General features: G+C 33.7%; 1 protein-coding gene across 4 annotated transcripts in view; it reads right to left on the bottom strand.

Annotated features, from left to right (window-relative positions):
- Nucleotides 1-16,599, bottom strand: part of LOC111039884 (zinc finger protein 1-like) — a 175,544-nt gene that overhangs the window by 10,691 nt on the left and 148,254 nt on the right. Inside the window, exon 1 of one of the 4 annotated variants that reach the window (XM_022323713.1) lies at nt 11,196-11,648. The exons of 2 other annotated variants lie outside the window; for them this stretch is intronic. In XM_022323713.1, the coding sequence (XP_022179405.1) occupies nt 11,196-11,313 (118 nt within the window). In that variant the 5' untranslated portion in view covers nt 11,314-11,648. Of the gene's footprint in view, nt 1-2,582; nt 2,938-11,195; nt 11,649-16,599 lie in introns of those variants that run through there. One more of the 4 variants, XM_022323799.1, reaches the window with a different exon arrangement.

Raw genomic sequence — 16,599 nt, 5'->3', positions numbered from 1 at the left:
TATTATATAGGTAGATCGTATATAATATATATAATTAAACATGTTGTATAGTAGTGTGTGAACGTTGTTTTCTCAACATATACGTATAAACTTATATATATATATATATACATATATACCTACTATAGTTTTTCGGACACGTTTATCGTGGCATCTGGCAAATCGTGTGGTCCACAAATATATACACGTTATATCGTTATATAACATACAAATACCTATATAATACGTACATTCTACACATACGACATACGTATAAAACAGGCTTATATTATATACAAAGGTAATAAATATAGATATTTACGCGTGTTAAACATAAAATGTCAAACATTTGACAATTCTATATAGAACGTGCATTCAATTGTAGATAAATAAACTTATATATATGCATATACCATTATACTTCATGTTATTAGAAGTTATATGTAGTGCACTTTATATATAGACGATGATGTTTATATGTGTGCAAAATACGTTAACTTAAAATAAATAAAATAATAATAGTAAAGCCTATATATATAGGTATATCTATAAAACAATTATTAAATATATATAGGTACCTGCAGCTATTTCGAAAATATCATTTTTACATCATTATTGCAATTTTAAAGCAAAACAAAATAATTGAAAAAAAATTATATTTCTTACAATTTTTTTGTTGTTAATGTTATTAGTTTTTGAATGTATCTTTTTATTTCATATTCCGAATAACCAGACTGTTCGATTTTTATATGTATTCAGTACCCAGGGACCATGCAAATATATTCTGCTGCAGTGGAATATAAAATAAAAAATGTATGCTGTCATTCATAAAAATAAAAACCTAAAAAAAAATACAACGTTGAAGGTATAATAATAACGAAAAATGTAAGACTAAAAAAGATAAAAAGAATAATTGCGAAAGATATAAATGTTATTCAAACATTTCGTTATGAAATGAAATCAATAATTAAGTAAAAATAATATTTTCAAAAAAGTTAAAACTTTTCATAATATAGAGTGTATAGAAACTTTTAATAGTGGATCACGTATTGTATATATTTACATCAATCGATATTGACATTTTTTTTATGTACAAATGCCGGTAAGGCCGTGATGGCAATATTTATTGGTAAAAAAATCTTGAATTTTATCAGTTCGAAGAAGTCGTAATAATATACAACGATATGATGATGTTCCGAGTAACCACGTAAAAGTTTCCAGCTAAATCGCGCAAAGAAAAAATAACCATAATACGAAGGTCTTGTTGCACATAATATGTGATTCAAAATGGTATACATCGTATATTCGTATGTATATATATATATATGTATATAGCATATTTAGTGTGTTTAATAAATTAATAATATATAGTTAATCTTATGTATTTGTATTATTTGTTGATAAATTATATATGCATTAAATATGTTCACAGGTGTAAATATATAATATATCCCTGTACCCATATGAGTATATATAACTGGCTATTTTTATTAATTATTATTTTTACTTGTACCTATACATTTATTAAATAGGTATACTAATATAGTATTTTTTATACATAATAATTCATTATATTTGATTAATTAAATTTTCTTAAAATATGAATTAGGCACCTATACAATTATTATATTGAATACACACGCTATTCCTTATATAGTAGAAAGGACACGATTTTCGACATACATATTTAGGTACATATACTATTAAAACATTCGTCGAAAAAATATTATTTTTAGTTTACTGCACATTACAATAAATAGTATATTACACACGCGACACGCGGAGGATAAATGTGTATAATATTGCGTGGAACTCGAGTGTTTTGCCAATATATGTTTAAACCATTACTAAACAGTATCATTACTCGGGTAATTTTATTCTAAAAATGAAAACGTGCAAAGCTAAATTTATTTAAAAGTATAATTTAGTGTTCGTTTTAAATAATATTTTCCACATTTAAACATCTACAGACTTTCGACATTAACGATTCCAATATATATTAACACCTAACAGAATGCGTACGGTATACCTATATATTATACTGTATATATACATATTGTATATATAGACGCAGCACTATATGATGCAAATTAAATTTATTTCTACAGGCGGTCTGCTGCGGCAGCAGTCGAGGAAACATTATCATGTATAGGTATCTATATATATCTGTATAAGTTTACGTTTATATTTTTACGAGGTACCTACAAATATAAAGTTTTAATTAAAAATATGTGCGTTCAAAGTGTATAAATTTAGATTACATGATTTACGATGACGTGTCGGTGATAACATTTTTAGTGTCGTCGGATAAACGTCAACAAAACGATATCGAAAAAATAAGTGTACACACATTAGATATTTAACATTATAGATATCGAGAGTATATTGTATCAATACTTCGATAAAAATAATTTTAAAGCTGAATTTAACGACGAAATACATATAACGCATCGCGCGGTACCTTTATATGTACCTACGTAAAGATGCGCGCGTATTCTACCAATAGAGGATGTAATAACAATAATAATATGATAATAGTTATTTTATGATACACACACGAAATCTACCAACAGATATATTATATTCGAATTATTATGACTTACGTGCGTAGTTGCCGTAGGGAAAGGCATTTTGGAACATACCGATGACTTGCGCGGCCGTATACATGACGATGATTTTTTATGTGTATAGCGATTTGAATCAAGCACGAGAAAAAAATTCCCAAACGAGCGCGTTTTTAATTTTTTTTTTAACGTAAATAATAAAAACTCGATGCTGCTGCACAGGTATATATATATGTATACATATATTTATACACAATATTATACGTATGACGACGGTCGGGCTCGACGTCCACCCGATGACTGACTGTGGTATTAAACTATACTCGGATACGTTCCGGTCCTGCGCCGCATAAAAAGGTGTATATACTAAACGGAAGAGGGACTAAATATACGTGCGCACCAGACGGACGGCAGGTACGAAATGATGATCCTAGGAGCGCAGTGCCGGTACATCGCACACAGACACACACACGCACACGCACACGCACACGCACGATACCGACCGGGTGGTTGTGCTAGGTATATACTATATATATATATAATAAGTATAATATGTATTTTTTTCCCGTAGTCGTTCCCTCCGCCTCCTTTTCTACTATATATATATAGATAGGTGTATGTATATACCATCGCCGCCGCCCGACACTTGGCGATTGTGTGTGGTGGTGGGGGGAACGGTAGGGGGTCGAGTATCGGCAGGGGGAACAGAGGGCCGAAAATCGATCGGTGGCCGTCGTCGCCGCCGTCGGTGCCTCGACAGAGATAATATATCTATCGCTATATGTGGGTGAGCGCGGGTGGCGGTGGGTGCTGCAGGGACGGGCTTCACGAGCGATCTTGCGTCGTCGTGGTCGACGTCACCGCCCGGCTGTATTTTATATTTAAATAGGTATACGTGTAAGTGTATATGCGTGGATATATATAAAGGTGAACATAATGCAATATATTATGTACCTACACCTATAATATATTAAAATGTTACAAAATAGCAGCCAACAACGACTATAAGGATCGATATTTGTCTCGCGGCTTATATATTACACTATACCTATACATATTATATATTAAGTGTAGCTACACATTTTAATGTACCTATTAATACAATTTATACATATGCGGATCTTGTGAATTATGCGGTGAAAAAAATATGGTTATAAAATATATAATGTGTAATAGTTAGTATATATGCGAAATCCTCGTTCTAGTCAATCGATATTACCTTAAATATGTAAAATAATAAAAGTTTGAACACCGTTTCATCGAGAATGATTATAATATGTATTTTGATATGCATGCGGTTGCAGGTTTATAATATTGCCGATTTTCCAGGGGCGGGGCTGAGATAAATAAACAAGGACGCTCGATTTTTTTCGACGGCATAATATATTATAATATCATATAAGCGGACCTAACGTAAGTTGTGGTGGGGAGGGGGGTGGGGAGGGGAAGCCGTCGACGAGAATGTATTCACGCCGAGCGGTGCGCAGGTGTGCGCGCTGCAGCACCGTAGACACAGGTGGGCGTGTACAAGAGAGCGCCCGCGCCGCGTGTCTACCTGCCCGCGGCGCCCAGGTGGGACGTTCCCGAGCCGCCTATTGGACGGCTCACCTGTGCCGAATACATTTTCGCCAGCGCGCGCGCAAAATACGCCGCCGACGCGGTCAAAATGACACCGCGGCACTGCTGCACGTACGCGAGATACATTTTATTTATAAAACGCACACGCGACTTTATTTATAATGTAATAATATAATACATGAAATGTATCGAATGTATCGTATACACGGTATATATATATGTCGTATGCACTGAATCACTGGTAAAACAGCAAAAACGCGCCTCTTTGTAAGTATAAGAGACAATTTTTCGTGGGACACATAGATGTAAATAGGTACCTATATATAACGTAGCTATATAGTGTTTCTGTCTAAACATTGCAGTATGCAGATAATAACCGATTTATAAATCCTATAGGATTTATAGGATTCCTATATAAGAGGTATATGATATTACACTTGATGGTATAATTATATATTGATATATTAAGAATATTACTATTCTCGTCAAGGTATTGATGACCGATTTACATGAATCATTGTTTGAAATGAATTATATATTGCTTTGAACTTTTAAGTTAATATTCCCTTTGGAAGTTATATGGGCTTATCGTTATAGGTAATACCTTATATATATAGATCGCGTTATCGAGGCTTTTTTCTTAATGAAAAAAAAGATACCTTATATTATTATGGGCAATATTTTAAATAAATTATATATAATATATATATATATATGTAGGACAGGTAAGTTGGATTATATGCACCTACATCTTATAATCGAATTTAGATTTTGAGCGGAGAGATGAATGTATTATTGATTTTACAATGATGTTTTTTAGGTAAAATGATTAAATATAGTTTGTAAAAAATTCTTAGTAGGTAGGTACTTTTCAAAATTATTTAAAGAATTACAAGAAAAAATACAAACTCTTATTAAAATTGTAATATTATATTAATAAACTATCTGTTTGGTAACCATGGTTACCGCCATCTACAGAATCGTTGTTTGCATACGATGATGGTATAACGTTAATATTAATATTAATATTATCTCATTAAATTCAAATTTAACGCATCTAGACAGTGACCCAATCAATGTCGACCATACTATAATATTATATATGCAGTATATGCACTGTCGACACCAGCAGAAAGCGGTTATGCCTACTTTCCCGCTTTTTTGTTGTTTATACTTACGAGCTATTATTGTATCTTCGCGACGATATTACAATGTATTATTTTAATTTATAATAATATTATTATTTGTATAAATTATTGTCGTCGTGGCGTCGAGCGCGTGTGCGTATGTGAGCGACGATAAATAATCGTTTCGCGCCCGGCGGGTCAATTGAACGTCTCGGCCGCCGTTCCCGCATCAATTAACCTTTGCGGGCCACACGGTTAATTGGCCAAGTCGCGCTATACGCATACTCAAAGTACGCACACACACACGTTACACAGTAAACTCTATCATTATTGCTATCATTATTAATACCAAACATTAGTTACTCCGTGCGCGCGCGCGTGTGTTTATAATTGTTTATGATAATCAGCGTTTTAATTTTCGTCGTCGCAACCGTACATTATACAACAATATTTATAGTCGGACCGAAGAAAGTCAAATATCAATTGACCTCCCCCGGTGGCGAGTCGGCCGTATACATATAGAAAAAAAATTCTATCCTTGTGATGTACGCTCGCCGCCCGTATTATTATATATACCATATTTACATATTATATTTTAAAGTACATTACTCGAGTATGTACGTGTATAATAATATGCATTATACACTCTCGAGTACGTTGATCGGGGGGACCCTTTTCAATAAAAAGAAATAAAAATATCGAAAAACATTAGGGTCGACGCGGGCCAATTGCGCGACAATTATTATTATTACACACGCGACGACCGCGAGCACGCATCGTAATATAATGTTATCAAACTTTTGTCCACATCATAATATTAAATGATGTATAATATTATGTATAGGAATGTCCGCGGATTGCTGCAGTGCTGATCTATAATAGTTCCAGAGGACTACCTGCTGTATATTATCGGCAAGAATTTATTTTTAAACTACGCACATAATGTTATCATATTTATACGTGTATATAGTTATGAATTATGATGTGTTTTATTCCATATTTTGTAAGTTATGACATTTTTCAATACGTCTTATATATTATCATATATGACAGTTTTAATATTAATTATAGATTAGGTATACACATTTACTTTTAGATGTAATTTATTTTTATATATTAATATACCATAATACTTTTACTTATATATATAGGTACCTATATAATATATTACATTATTTTAATTTAATTTAATTATGTGGTTCTCTGACGTTTTAAAAACAAAGTTTAATTTGTTGAATTAATTGTTTGCAAACGTTTTCTGGATTTCGAGTTATTCTATGTAGGATATATTACAATATGTCACATTATATGTCTTATGATATATTGCAGACATATACATAAGATGGTAACATAGTCATAAGTAATAAGTATACTATTAACTGTATAAGATACTTCTACATACATATATATCATGTTAATGCAAAACGTTTTGTGTACAAGTGTACCTACCCAAGTATAGTCCTACACGCGGGCTACATATTTCAGTATATATTTGAAAATTGAAATATTTATTTATAGAGCTTATTCGATAAAAAAATGTTAAAATCTTTGTAAATCATTCCAATAGATAAATCAGAATGCTTTATAGACTATATAATTTAATATACATCTAAATATGCGTTTTACTAAAAAACGATAGCGGCCAAAGTGTTTAAGAAATATTGAAAACAATACGCAAAGTGAGCAAACCCATATAATATGAATTATAAATTATCAAAAAGTACCCTTTACATATCTATGAAAAAATAGCTTGAAGTCGATATGAGTGTACAAAATACGTTTTTTATTGTTGTTTTTTTTCATTTTGGAGGACTACATATATACCTATACAACATAATCATATTATAATTTGATGGCTGATGTGTATACTGCAGTATACACACACATACACACAAAATGGTGAATCGATATGATATAAAGTTAATATCCGTCATTAAACGGTTATTATAAAATACATGTTTAATGGAATCGGCTATGCAGCATGAGCTAATGAGCATTTATTATAGTTGGTTTCCAACACATTTATTGTCCTAAAAATTAATACACCAAATTATTTTAATGAAAAAAACATCCCGTTGTAAATAGTGTAGGTATACATTACGGTGCATAGTAGGTATATTATATTATTATAATAATCTATTGATCTTTAATTTTCAAAACTTTACTAAACAATATACATATTTTAATACTTATTATATAATATTATGTAGATACCTATACTATACACCGTGATCGATAACAAAAATGTGAAATGACACTAGAATTATGAGAGTCTATGACATTATTAAATCAAACACTGCGTATACTATCATAGTAGGCATAGGTACTATACTAGTTATAGGTATTACAGGTACTATATACTGAATACTACCGACATATGTATACTATGTTCATATAAATATATTAAGTATAATATGTATATTATGTAGGACGTAGGTATATGCGAACATCCGACGATGGTCATTGACCATATTACAACATACACACAACATCTAATCGAAGCGTCCACAGTTTTTATTTATTTTTTATTTTGTTCTGTATTGAGCTCAATTTGTTTATAATATATATATACACGAATATAAAACGTTAATAAATGCGAGTACGCGCGGCTGCGGCGCTTTTCAGAGGAAATAACACACGACGGCGTGTGTTTTTATTTTTTTTAGAAGAAAAAAATAACAACCGTACCACACAATAATTGACCATTGTGCAAGAGGAATAATAATAATATCATATAGAATAACAACAACGAGGCTCAATGGAATAATCCAATAGACGCTAATATTATTCACGGTGGCGGTGGTCCGACCAAAAGGAAATCGTCGAGGGCCGCGGGATGTTATATTATTGTGTACGGATAGATACACACACGGCGACTATACAATATGTATAATAATAGTATAATGTGTAACACAATTATTATAATATATTATACACTGTTTACTTACAACATTTATATACACATCATAATATTGTAGTCTATAGATGTTAAAATGAAACGTGCATTGAACATCTACGATTATTTTTTATGTGTATTGTGTTGTGTGTATACGCACCTAAGTAAAATATAGACGACATATAATAAACTATTATGTATACATAATCTTAGAAATCAGCTGATATATTATAAAGTTATTTAGTCATATTTACGTTATCTAATTATAAGACGCAGTCATTGTTCTCCGTCACGTCGATTAATATATATGTACGTACGGTGATTTTTTTTTTCATCACAATATTATATTAAATGTACACATTTTCTATAATGTCGACAATAATTTTGAACCCGAGTATATATGATTTATAATAATATTATTTGGACAGCGTGTGTGGCGAAAAAGGGATGACGGCGTCCGACGCAGCCTGTTTATTGTATATTATAAATAAATGAGAACGAATGTTATAATAATAATATCTCTCCGAAGAATTAACGATAAGATAGTGAAAACTTGATACTAGATAGAACGTTGTATTATATTTTATTAAGTACAATATGTATTTGACATATTTTAGTTAGACCTAGATCGAGTTTTTAATAAGGTAAACGGGACACGATACAGTATATATTGTTGTTTTTACTTTCAGAGAAGACGAGAACATAATAATAATATTATAAACTCACCATATGAACGGCATGTATGAATTTATACGTGTGCGTTTTATTTTTTAATGTTCCGATTAAATTGATTCGGTCATTTTCGCGATAACGGCAATGTCGTATTTAAAGAAAGGTCCTATAACCTTTTGATTGCGCGGGTGATCTTTTACCATGTATAATATAAATTATACGTAACATAATTTTATTGTTATACATGTATTTATATAAATATATATAGACGTGTGCATACTGCAGGCAAGAAGTATAGAATCGTTTATCCGTCATTATAATTTACCGACAATAAATATTATATTGTAACAATTTAATGGACGATTTTTTCCCTACAACCCATCAGCGATTGAGTACTTAAAATGTTATTCGAAAAAAAAGATAGTAACAAATAATTATAAAACGATAAAAGTTAATTTCCGTAACTTCAGTATATAAGTGAATATTTAGGTAAATTATTGACCATAAATACCTACAGACAAAAAAAATCAAAAATACAAAATATGCACAAAGTATAACGCAATGACAAATTAGCATATTTTGATTATAATTATTGTAATGCCTAATTTGTTTGGATATTATTTCTCACGTTGGACTTACGTATATATATATATATATATATATATATACATATACTATATCACCACCTATTTTACACTATTTTAGTTATTTACATTTTTTTGTGTATTAACACATTTACGTTTCGGGTATACAAGGTACCTTCAATATTATAATAATATTATTTGAAAATACGTCATTAATATAATAGTTTAAACAATAATATTATTATTTTATTGTTTAAACTGTTGTTTTTGGAAGTAACTATTACCTCGAACACCTAAACCAAAAAAAAAATGTTAAGCCACACAAAATCGTTTACGCATACTCTAAGGTACGTATGTATATTATACATTATAGTGAAAAATACTACAGCTATAAAATACGCGAGTATAAACGTGTTTATATTAAAAATAGTAGGATATCAATTGACACACACCGACACGTTTGATTTGTGCGATGTCCTGATGTCCGTGACAAATGTATATTTTATTACACATAGTACGTAAAAAATACCAAAGGGGAGCATACATCAAACGAGAAAAACGATAATTGTTTTATGCTTGTATTTGTTGTTAAAGGAATTATTCCTAAAATAAAATCTTTTAATAAATATAATGTACCTATATAAATATATGAATATATTATGTATGTAATCGCTTCTTTACAAACATTTGACTTTATTATAAAATAGTTGTATCGCAGATATCTTGGCTACTTTATTTTCATTTTGCATACATGTTTAATTACTGTTATTAGTAAATAAATGATACACCGGTTTTGAACGTCTTTTACCAATACTAATTCAATGCAGTATAAATTGTTTTTTATTTTACATTCGATTTCGGGATATAGATAAGCGTTTAATATCTATTTAAAATAACTCTGTAGTTTCAGAATTACACCGTTATACAAAAACCTCCAAAAAATAAGGATTTCCCACTCTAATTTCTCGATAGATAACAGTATACCCTATCTCGCTTAATAGAAGGGGAATACACTTTTTTTACATGAGAATATAGGTATTATTTTATCAAACCTGCGCCAAAAATAAACATCGAGTATTATAAATATATACTTATACAAATGCAATAATGCAGTATACAACTCATAATAGATTTAGGTTGAATTTCCATAATCTTTACACGTCGAATATGATTTATGATTTAATAATAATATTAATAATAATAATAATAATAATAATAATAACAGTATTGCATGCAAACACGTTTTATTTTTGAATCAATGTTAAGAACCGTGACGTTCTTGTAGGTATAGGTAGTTTTGCACTCGTAAATTGTACTGCACCTCGACAAGTGATAAAAATATTTTAATATAATTTAAGAAAATTAAAATATGATATAATCTTGAATATAAAAAACTGCAGTCCGTGTGTACAAGGCCGCGCATGTATTTTAAGATGGTGAGACTAATCCCAAGGGCTAATAACGGTGGCACGAGTGTGCACAATAATAAGACGTACGATATAAGTATTACGACGAAGAGGTATGTAAAACAATCGCGAGATTTTTTTTCGTTCGTAAATAGATTATAGGCGGAAACCATAATACCATATCATCAGTAGACAGTAAGGATCGTTTAGGCGCAGAGTCTTGGAATTTCAAAAAATTTCTACGAGACAAAAGTCACCTACATAACACATGCGACGACGACCGCCGAGTCGATGAAAGAATAACAAAGGTAGGCAAGTGTAATTGGTATAAGATCGAATAAAGGTGAGGGTATATAAAATATATTTTATATGATAATGTGCAGACTTACGATTGCAGCTCCACACGTTGGCCAAACACCATAGGCGGTACGAGTAGCTGCTGTCGAAAGGTGATCCGTTTGCCGCTGCAGCTGCGGCGGCGGCGGCGGCGGCTCCAGCGGTATACATGATCGGGTGCAGCGTGCGCGCGCGAGAGTGACAGCTAGCGAGCGCCGAGCCGATAATATTGCAATATTATGGATACAGCGCGTCGATACGATAATTAAATTATATTATGATGATTAAAAACCGCGAATTATATATAATAAAGGACCGAGCCGATGTTAAATATAACAATTTATAACAATAGATTATGCGCGCGGGCGGCTACCGGTGCTGTGATAGTGGCGGATAGACGACGCAAGTGCGACTGCTGCAGGAGTGGAGTCGTCGGCTTGGCGTGACGGTTGCGTCCGGACTGCTGCTGGTCGCGGGCGTCAAGCGCAAAGCATGGCGGCATACTGGCGGGCAAAACTCGACGGGCCCGCGCCTACGCTCGCCGCCGCCGCCTCGACACCGCCGTCGACGGTCCGCGCCGCCACACGCACGCGTCACCGGCGGCGACCGCCTGGCCCCGAGCCCCGCCGACCGACGCCGATCACTCTTGATGCGCGGGCGGCGGCGGCGGTGGCAAGCACGGCGCGCGGCGCTTTCGGGGCGGCCGCCTCCCATATAACCTCCCGGCCGCCGCCTCCTGCGACCGTCGTCGGCGGATCTTCTTCTTCTTCTTCTTCTTTGCTGGCGGCGGTGGCCGCCCGCTGACGCGAATAATTGTAATTATTATTATATCGCTGTTATCATTATCGTCGTCCGTCGAGGTCGTCATCGTCATTTTATTCGCGCGCGCGCCCGAGTTTTATATAACAAGTGGCCGCGTGACAGATTAAGACCGCGGCCGTATAAGTGAAAGTCTCGTACTTCAGGCGATGTAGTCACAGAGAACATATGTAAAAATATGATTTTTCTTTTGCTACTGGTATTGAAGGTATAGGTGCCTATACTGATTTGGGTTTATATGACGCGTGCCGAACCGGAGTTCTGGTATAATATGGAGCCGATTTTTGATTAATTTGCCCAAATAGTAGCTGCAACGAGCTCTGGCCAATTAATCTGTGACAATAAGATGGTGGACTTTTTCGTAGCTAAATAATAATATATTATACGCGTCATGTATTTATATATTATATTATACCATTGATTAAATATACAAAATTATGATCGGAGTCGTTAATAACTGCATTCGTATATACGCTCAGAGCGTTAAAAAACGGTAAAAACGTAATGTTTATTTTGCGCCAAGCATAGAAGCAGCATTTTTCGAAAAAACGAATTAAATGGTTCTTCTATACACACGTATGCATTAGACATGTGAGTGTTAGAATATTATTCGGTAAACAAGCGAATTGACGTCATATTTACTATTTATGATGCCATCTTAAATTTAGGTACTCGTTAACGTTGAGTTTTAGATGATTTTTAACGCAAAATGCACGCAAATAAAAACAACGCTGTTTTATATACTTCTATACGCTTGTACATTTTACGAGAATAAAAAACCGTAATGACTAGACATTTAAACGCGTGAAAAAAGTTTAAATCGGTCAACACACGTTCGTTATTGTGTATAGGTAAAATAAACAGTCGTGAATCAGAATAATCTAGATTCTATAAATACACATAATATATTTATAAGAGAATACCTAATGGATAATATAATGTTAATGAGTAATGACTCATATGTACTAAACAGTTTTGATTTTTGATTATTTAGGTATTCGTAGAATAACAGAGATGTAAAAAACATTCCACGCCATTGGTTGTATTTTTTTTAAATGGGTACATTTTTCCATCATCACCGTAGTGATTAAATTTGATAAGATTATTACAATCGGCGGAACAATTGTTTTATTGTCATAGAGAATAGACTCGATTCCCTTTCTAATCGAATACCTATTATATAGAATATATAGTATGTACGTATACATGGTAAAAATTAATTTGTCAAACCTTTCCGAGTAAGTGAGTAACCTACTTCGAATTCCTCGATAAGAATAACGGTTGATAACATTATAAATTATAATAATATACATTAAGATCGTCGCAATAGCTGCACGTTCGGCAGAGTACATACCTATTGTTATTATTATAACGTAATATAATGTAACGCAGAAGCGTGATACAGAGGTGAGTTTGAAAAATGAAAAATATTTACTGCTTACATACATAATATACTAATATACAACATTTACTCGTGGATAATATTATGTACATATTATATAGGTACATATCGTGTATACTGTATATATATATAAGGTTTTTGTCCCTCAGGCTAGCAACTGAACAATAATGACGACGATATACAATAATAATAAATATACGTGTATATACCGTCGCAGCTTAGGTCCGGGGAATATAATAATATGATCCGGTGCGGACATTATATACGTTATATATATATAAATAATATATATGCAAAAATAAAAATATTTTAATACGTATAGACACTGACACGCGAGGTACAGCGGGAGAGGAGACGACTTTTTTCCTCGTAATATAATGTCGGCTAATGCAATTATATTAAAAACCTCCAACCGATAAACATATATATATATATAATATTATTATTTAATACGTTTTTGTACGAGAAGCAAAGACTCGCGTGGGCGCGTGGGCGTGTGCGTGCGGGTGAGTTTATATACGGGAAAAATCCCTTTTTACATATTATATTATTTTGCGAGATCGTAGTCGTCGTGGACCACGGTATCTGTCGCGGTGATCTCTACGACGATTTCACTTCGCGTATATGTATACGACACCGCCACAGTAATATACACGAGAGAGCGCGATCGGAGATAAAAACCGGATGTAAAAACTGTATACGTTGGATATATATGTATACGAGCTCACAAATGCACGTACAATATACCGCACAATGGCGCGCACGACAATCGTCCGGAAAATTGGACCTCTTTTATATGTGCAGTGTATGTATGCCGTACACACATAATATATATATGTATATGTATACGCAATAGGAGCTCGGCGGCGATAGATATCTTTTCGGGTTTCTTTTTTTCCTTGCCCAAAGTCTATTTATATATATATATATATTTGAAGAATGTAAAAAAATAAAACCACCCCGTAGAATCTATTAAATTAATTATATTATTATCATCCGGGACACTATGTGTACATAATATTATATATATAAACACATGTACATATATCATATATACCGGACGATGACGCAACGACTTATATAGGATCTGAGAAAATCTAAACCCTATACCACTGCCACAGCGTAATGTTTTTATAGTAAAAGTTATTTTAAATACAACTTTGGTTTACAATATATGTAGGCACATATATTAGGTATATGCTATACGTAGACTGCATTTAGGTATATGCTAAAAATGTTAAGCCAAAATTATTCTCATCAGAATTAATTACCGAGAAATATTAAATATTCCCACCCACTATTCGTCTCGCTAGACGCTTGAAGAAATATTAGCTACCTATCATTATAGTGTCACGATGTGGTGGAAGTGCTTATAAATACTTACATAGAATGTAGTATACGATTATGTTAATTTATTAATACCTACCTACCTAAATTATATTAATACGGATGATTTAAACATCTTTTGTAAAAAGTTATAGTTTTTTATAATATGTTATTATATACGTAGGACATTCTCAACTCCGATTTATAAATTATAGGTAAATAAGTACAGGCAGGTACTTTTGAAAGTCGTTGTATTGAAACTTTACGCACTGGTAGTAGAGGTAGTATGTATCCCTATATAATATCTCCAATGTATATTTTCGATTCGTGGTAGTATCAATTATAAATATTATAATATATTATCATTGATATAATAATGTTGCGTTGTGCATACCTAAATATGGCTAAAAAAAAAGCTCAAAAACCGCATCCCTCCAGCACCGCATTTACTTCTCGTTAACCTACCCTAGCTATATGTACGCCTATATAATACCTATATTATAATACGCGTGCACCTATATATTATATCATAATGTCCGTGGCGGCGGTGAACTTAAAAAAATACGACCGCGGCCAATAACCCTTCCTTTTTTCGGAGGGTCTCCTCGACGTCCGCTCACCGTATACCATATAATAATAATAATAATAATAATAATATATTATAATATGCGTGTATATATACGGTTGTCCGTTCCCTCCCACCGTTTTGCATGCGTGCGCGTGTGTGTCTATATAAACGATTAATCGTTTTGTCAACCGTAAAACAAAATTATGCCGGTGTCGCGTGAGGGGTCGGAGGCGGGGCGGGTGGGAAGTGCGGGGGACGGGGCGATGATTCATGCGCGCGTATATAATAATAATAATATACCGTTGCCGCCGCACCCTTCTTTCGGCGGGACGTGGGACGTGCAGGAAACGTCGTCGTCGTCGTCTCGTCATCGTCACTGACCCGACCGTCACGGCGGCCGCCGAGGTGAAAAGAATGAGCGCGAAGTGACTCGATGCGATGACGACGGATCTCTCGTCTCGAACCCACAGACTCTCAAAGAGAGAGAGAGAGAGAGAGAGAGAGCTGTGCATTGAATGGCGACGGTGGCGGTTAAAAGGGGTTGGCGGGGGCGGCGATTAATTGTCGGAAAAGGTGAGCGTTATTAATCACGACGACGACGACGACACCGACACCGACGACGGTAGAAGAGAGGCGGTGGCTGCGGTGACGAGGAGTCGACGAACGAGGGCAGGAGTGCGAAAAAAGGATAATACAATATAATAATTTCCTGTCATACGGCAACGGTACGACTGTCGTGTATATAATATAAATATCCGGAAAAATTTTCGGTGGAAAACTGACTACAGAATGCGATGCGATGATGATGATTTCGTTCGTTCGTGATATTATATAATATTAATTCGACGCCCGGTGGCGGCGGTGGCGAACAACAAAAACTACCGTCTCTCTCACCTCGCACCGAGATTATAATATTATTGTATACGACGTAATAAATATTATTACTCGTCACCATTCATCAACGTCGTGAGCGACGACCACACAACAACAAAACCAACAGGCAACAACAATAATAATAAAGATACGATATAATAATAATATTTCCAACCGTTTCGCCGCCGCCAAGAAGTGTCGTGTATAAAGTAGATATTATATTATTGTAGTAGGTATATACACAATTTTATCATTATTATTATTATTGTAAATTACAATATTCAAAACGTCGCAGAGGAAGATCAGGACAGCTTGCAGGGCCGAGAGAGGTGGTGGAGAATATAGGTTTATTATTCGCGCGAAACGAAAACACCGCGAAATAAATGCAGATTAAAACGTATAATGTTTTATATAAAACACACGGTTATATTATTATGAGGTGGGACCTGACGGGCGGCGGTGGTGAGGG

This window comes from Myzus persicae, unplaced genomic scaffold (genome assembly GCF_001856785.1).
Source record: "Myzus persicae strain clone G006 unplaced genomic scaffold, MPER_G0061.0, whole genome shotgun sequence".
Taxonomy (NCBI): domain Eukaryota; kingdom Metazoa; phylum Arthropoda; class Insecta; order Hemiptera; family Aphididae; genus Myzus; species Myzus persicae.
This window is presented reverse-complemented; position numbering and strand designations above follow the sequence as displayed.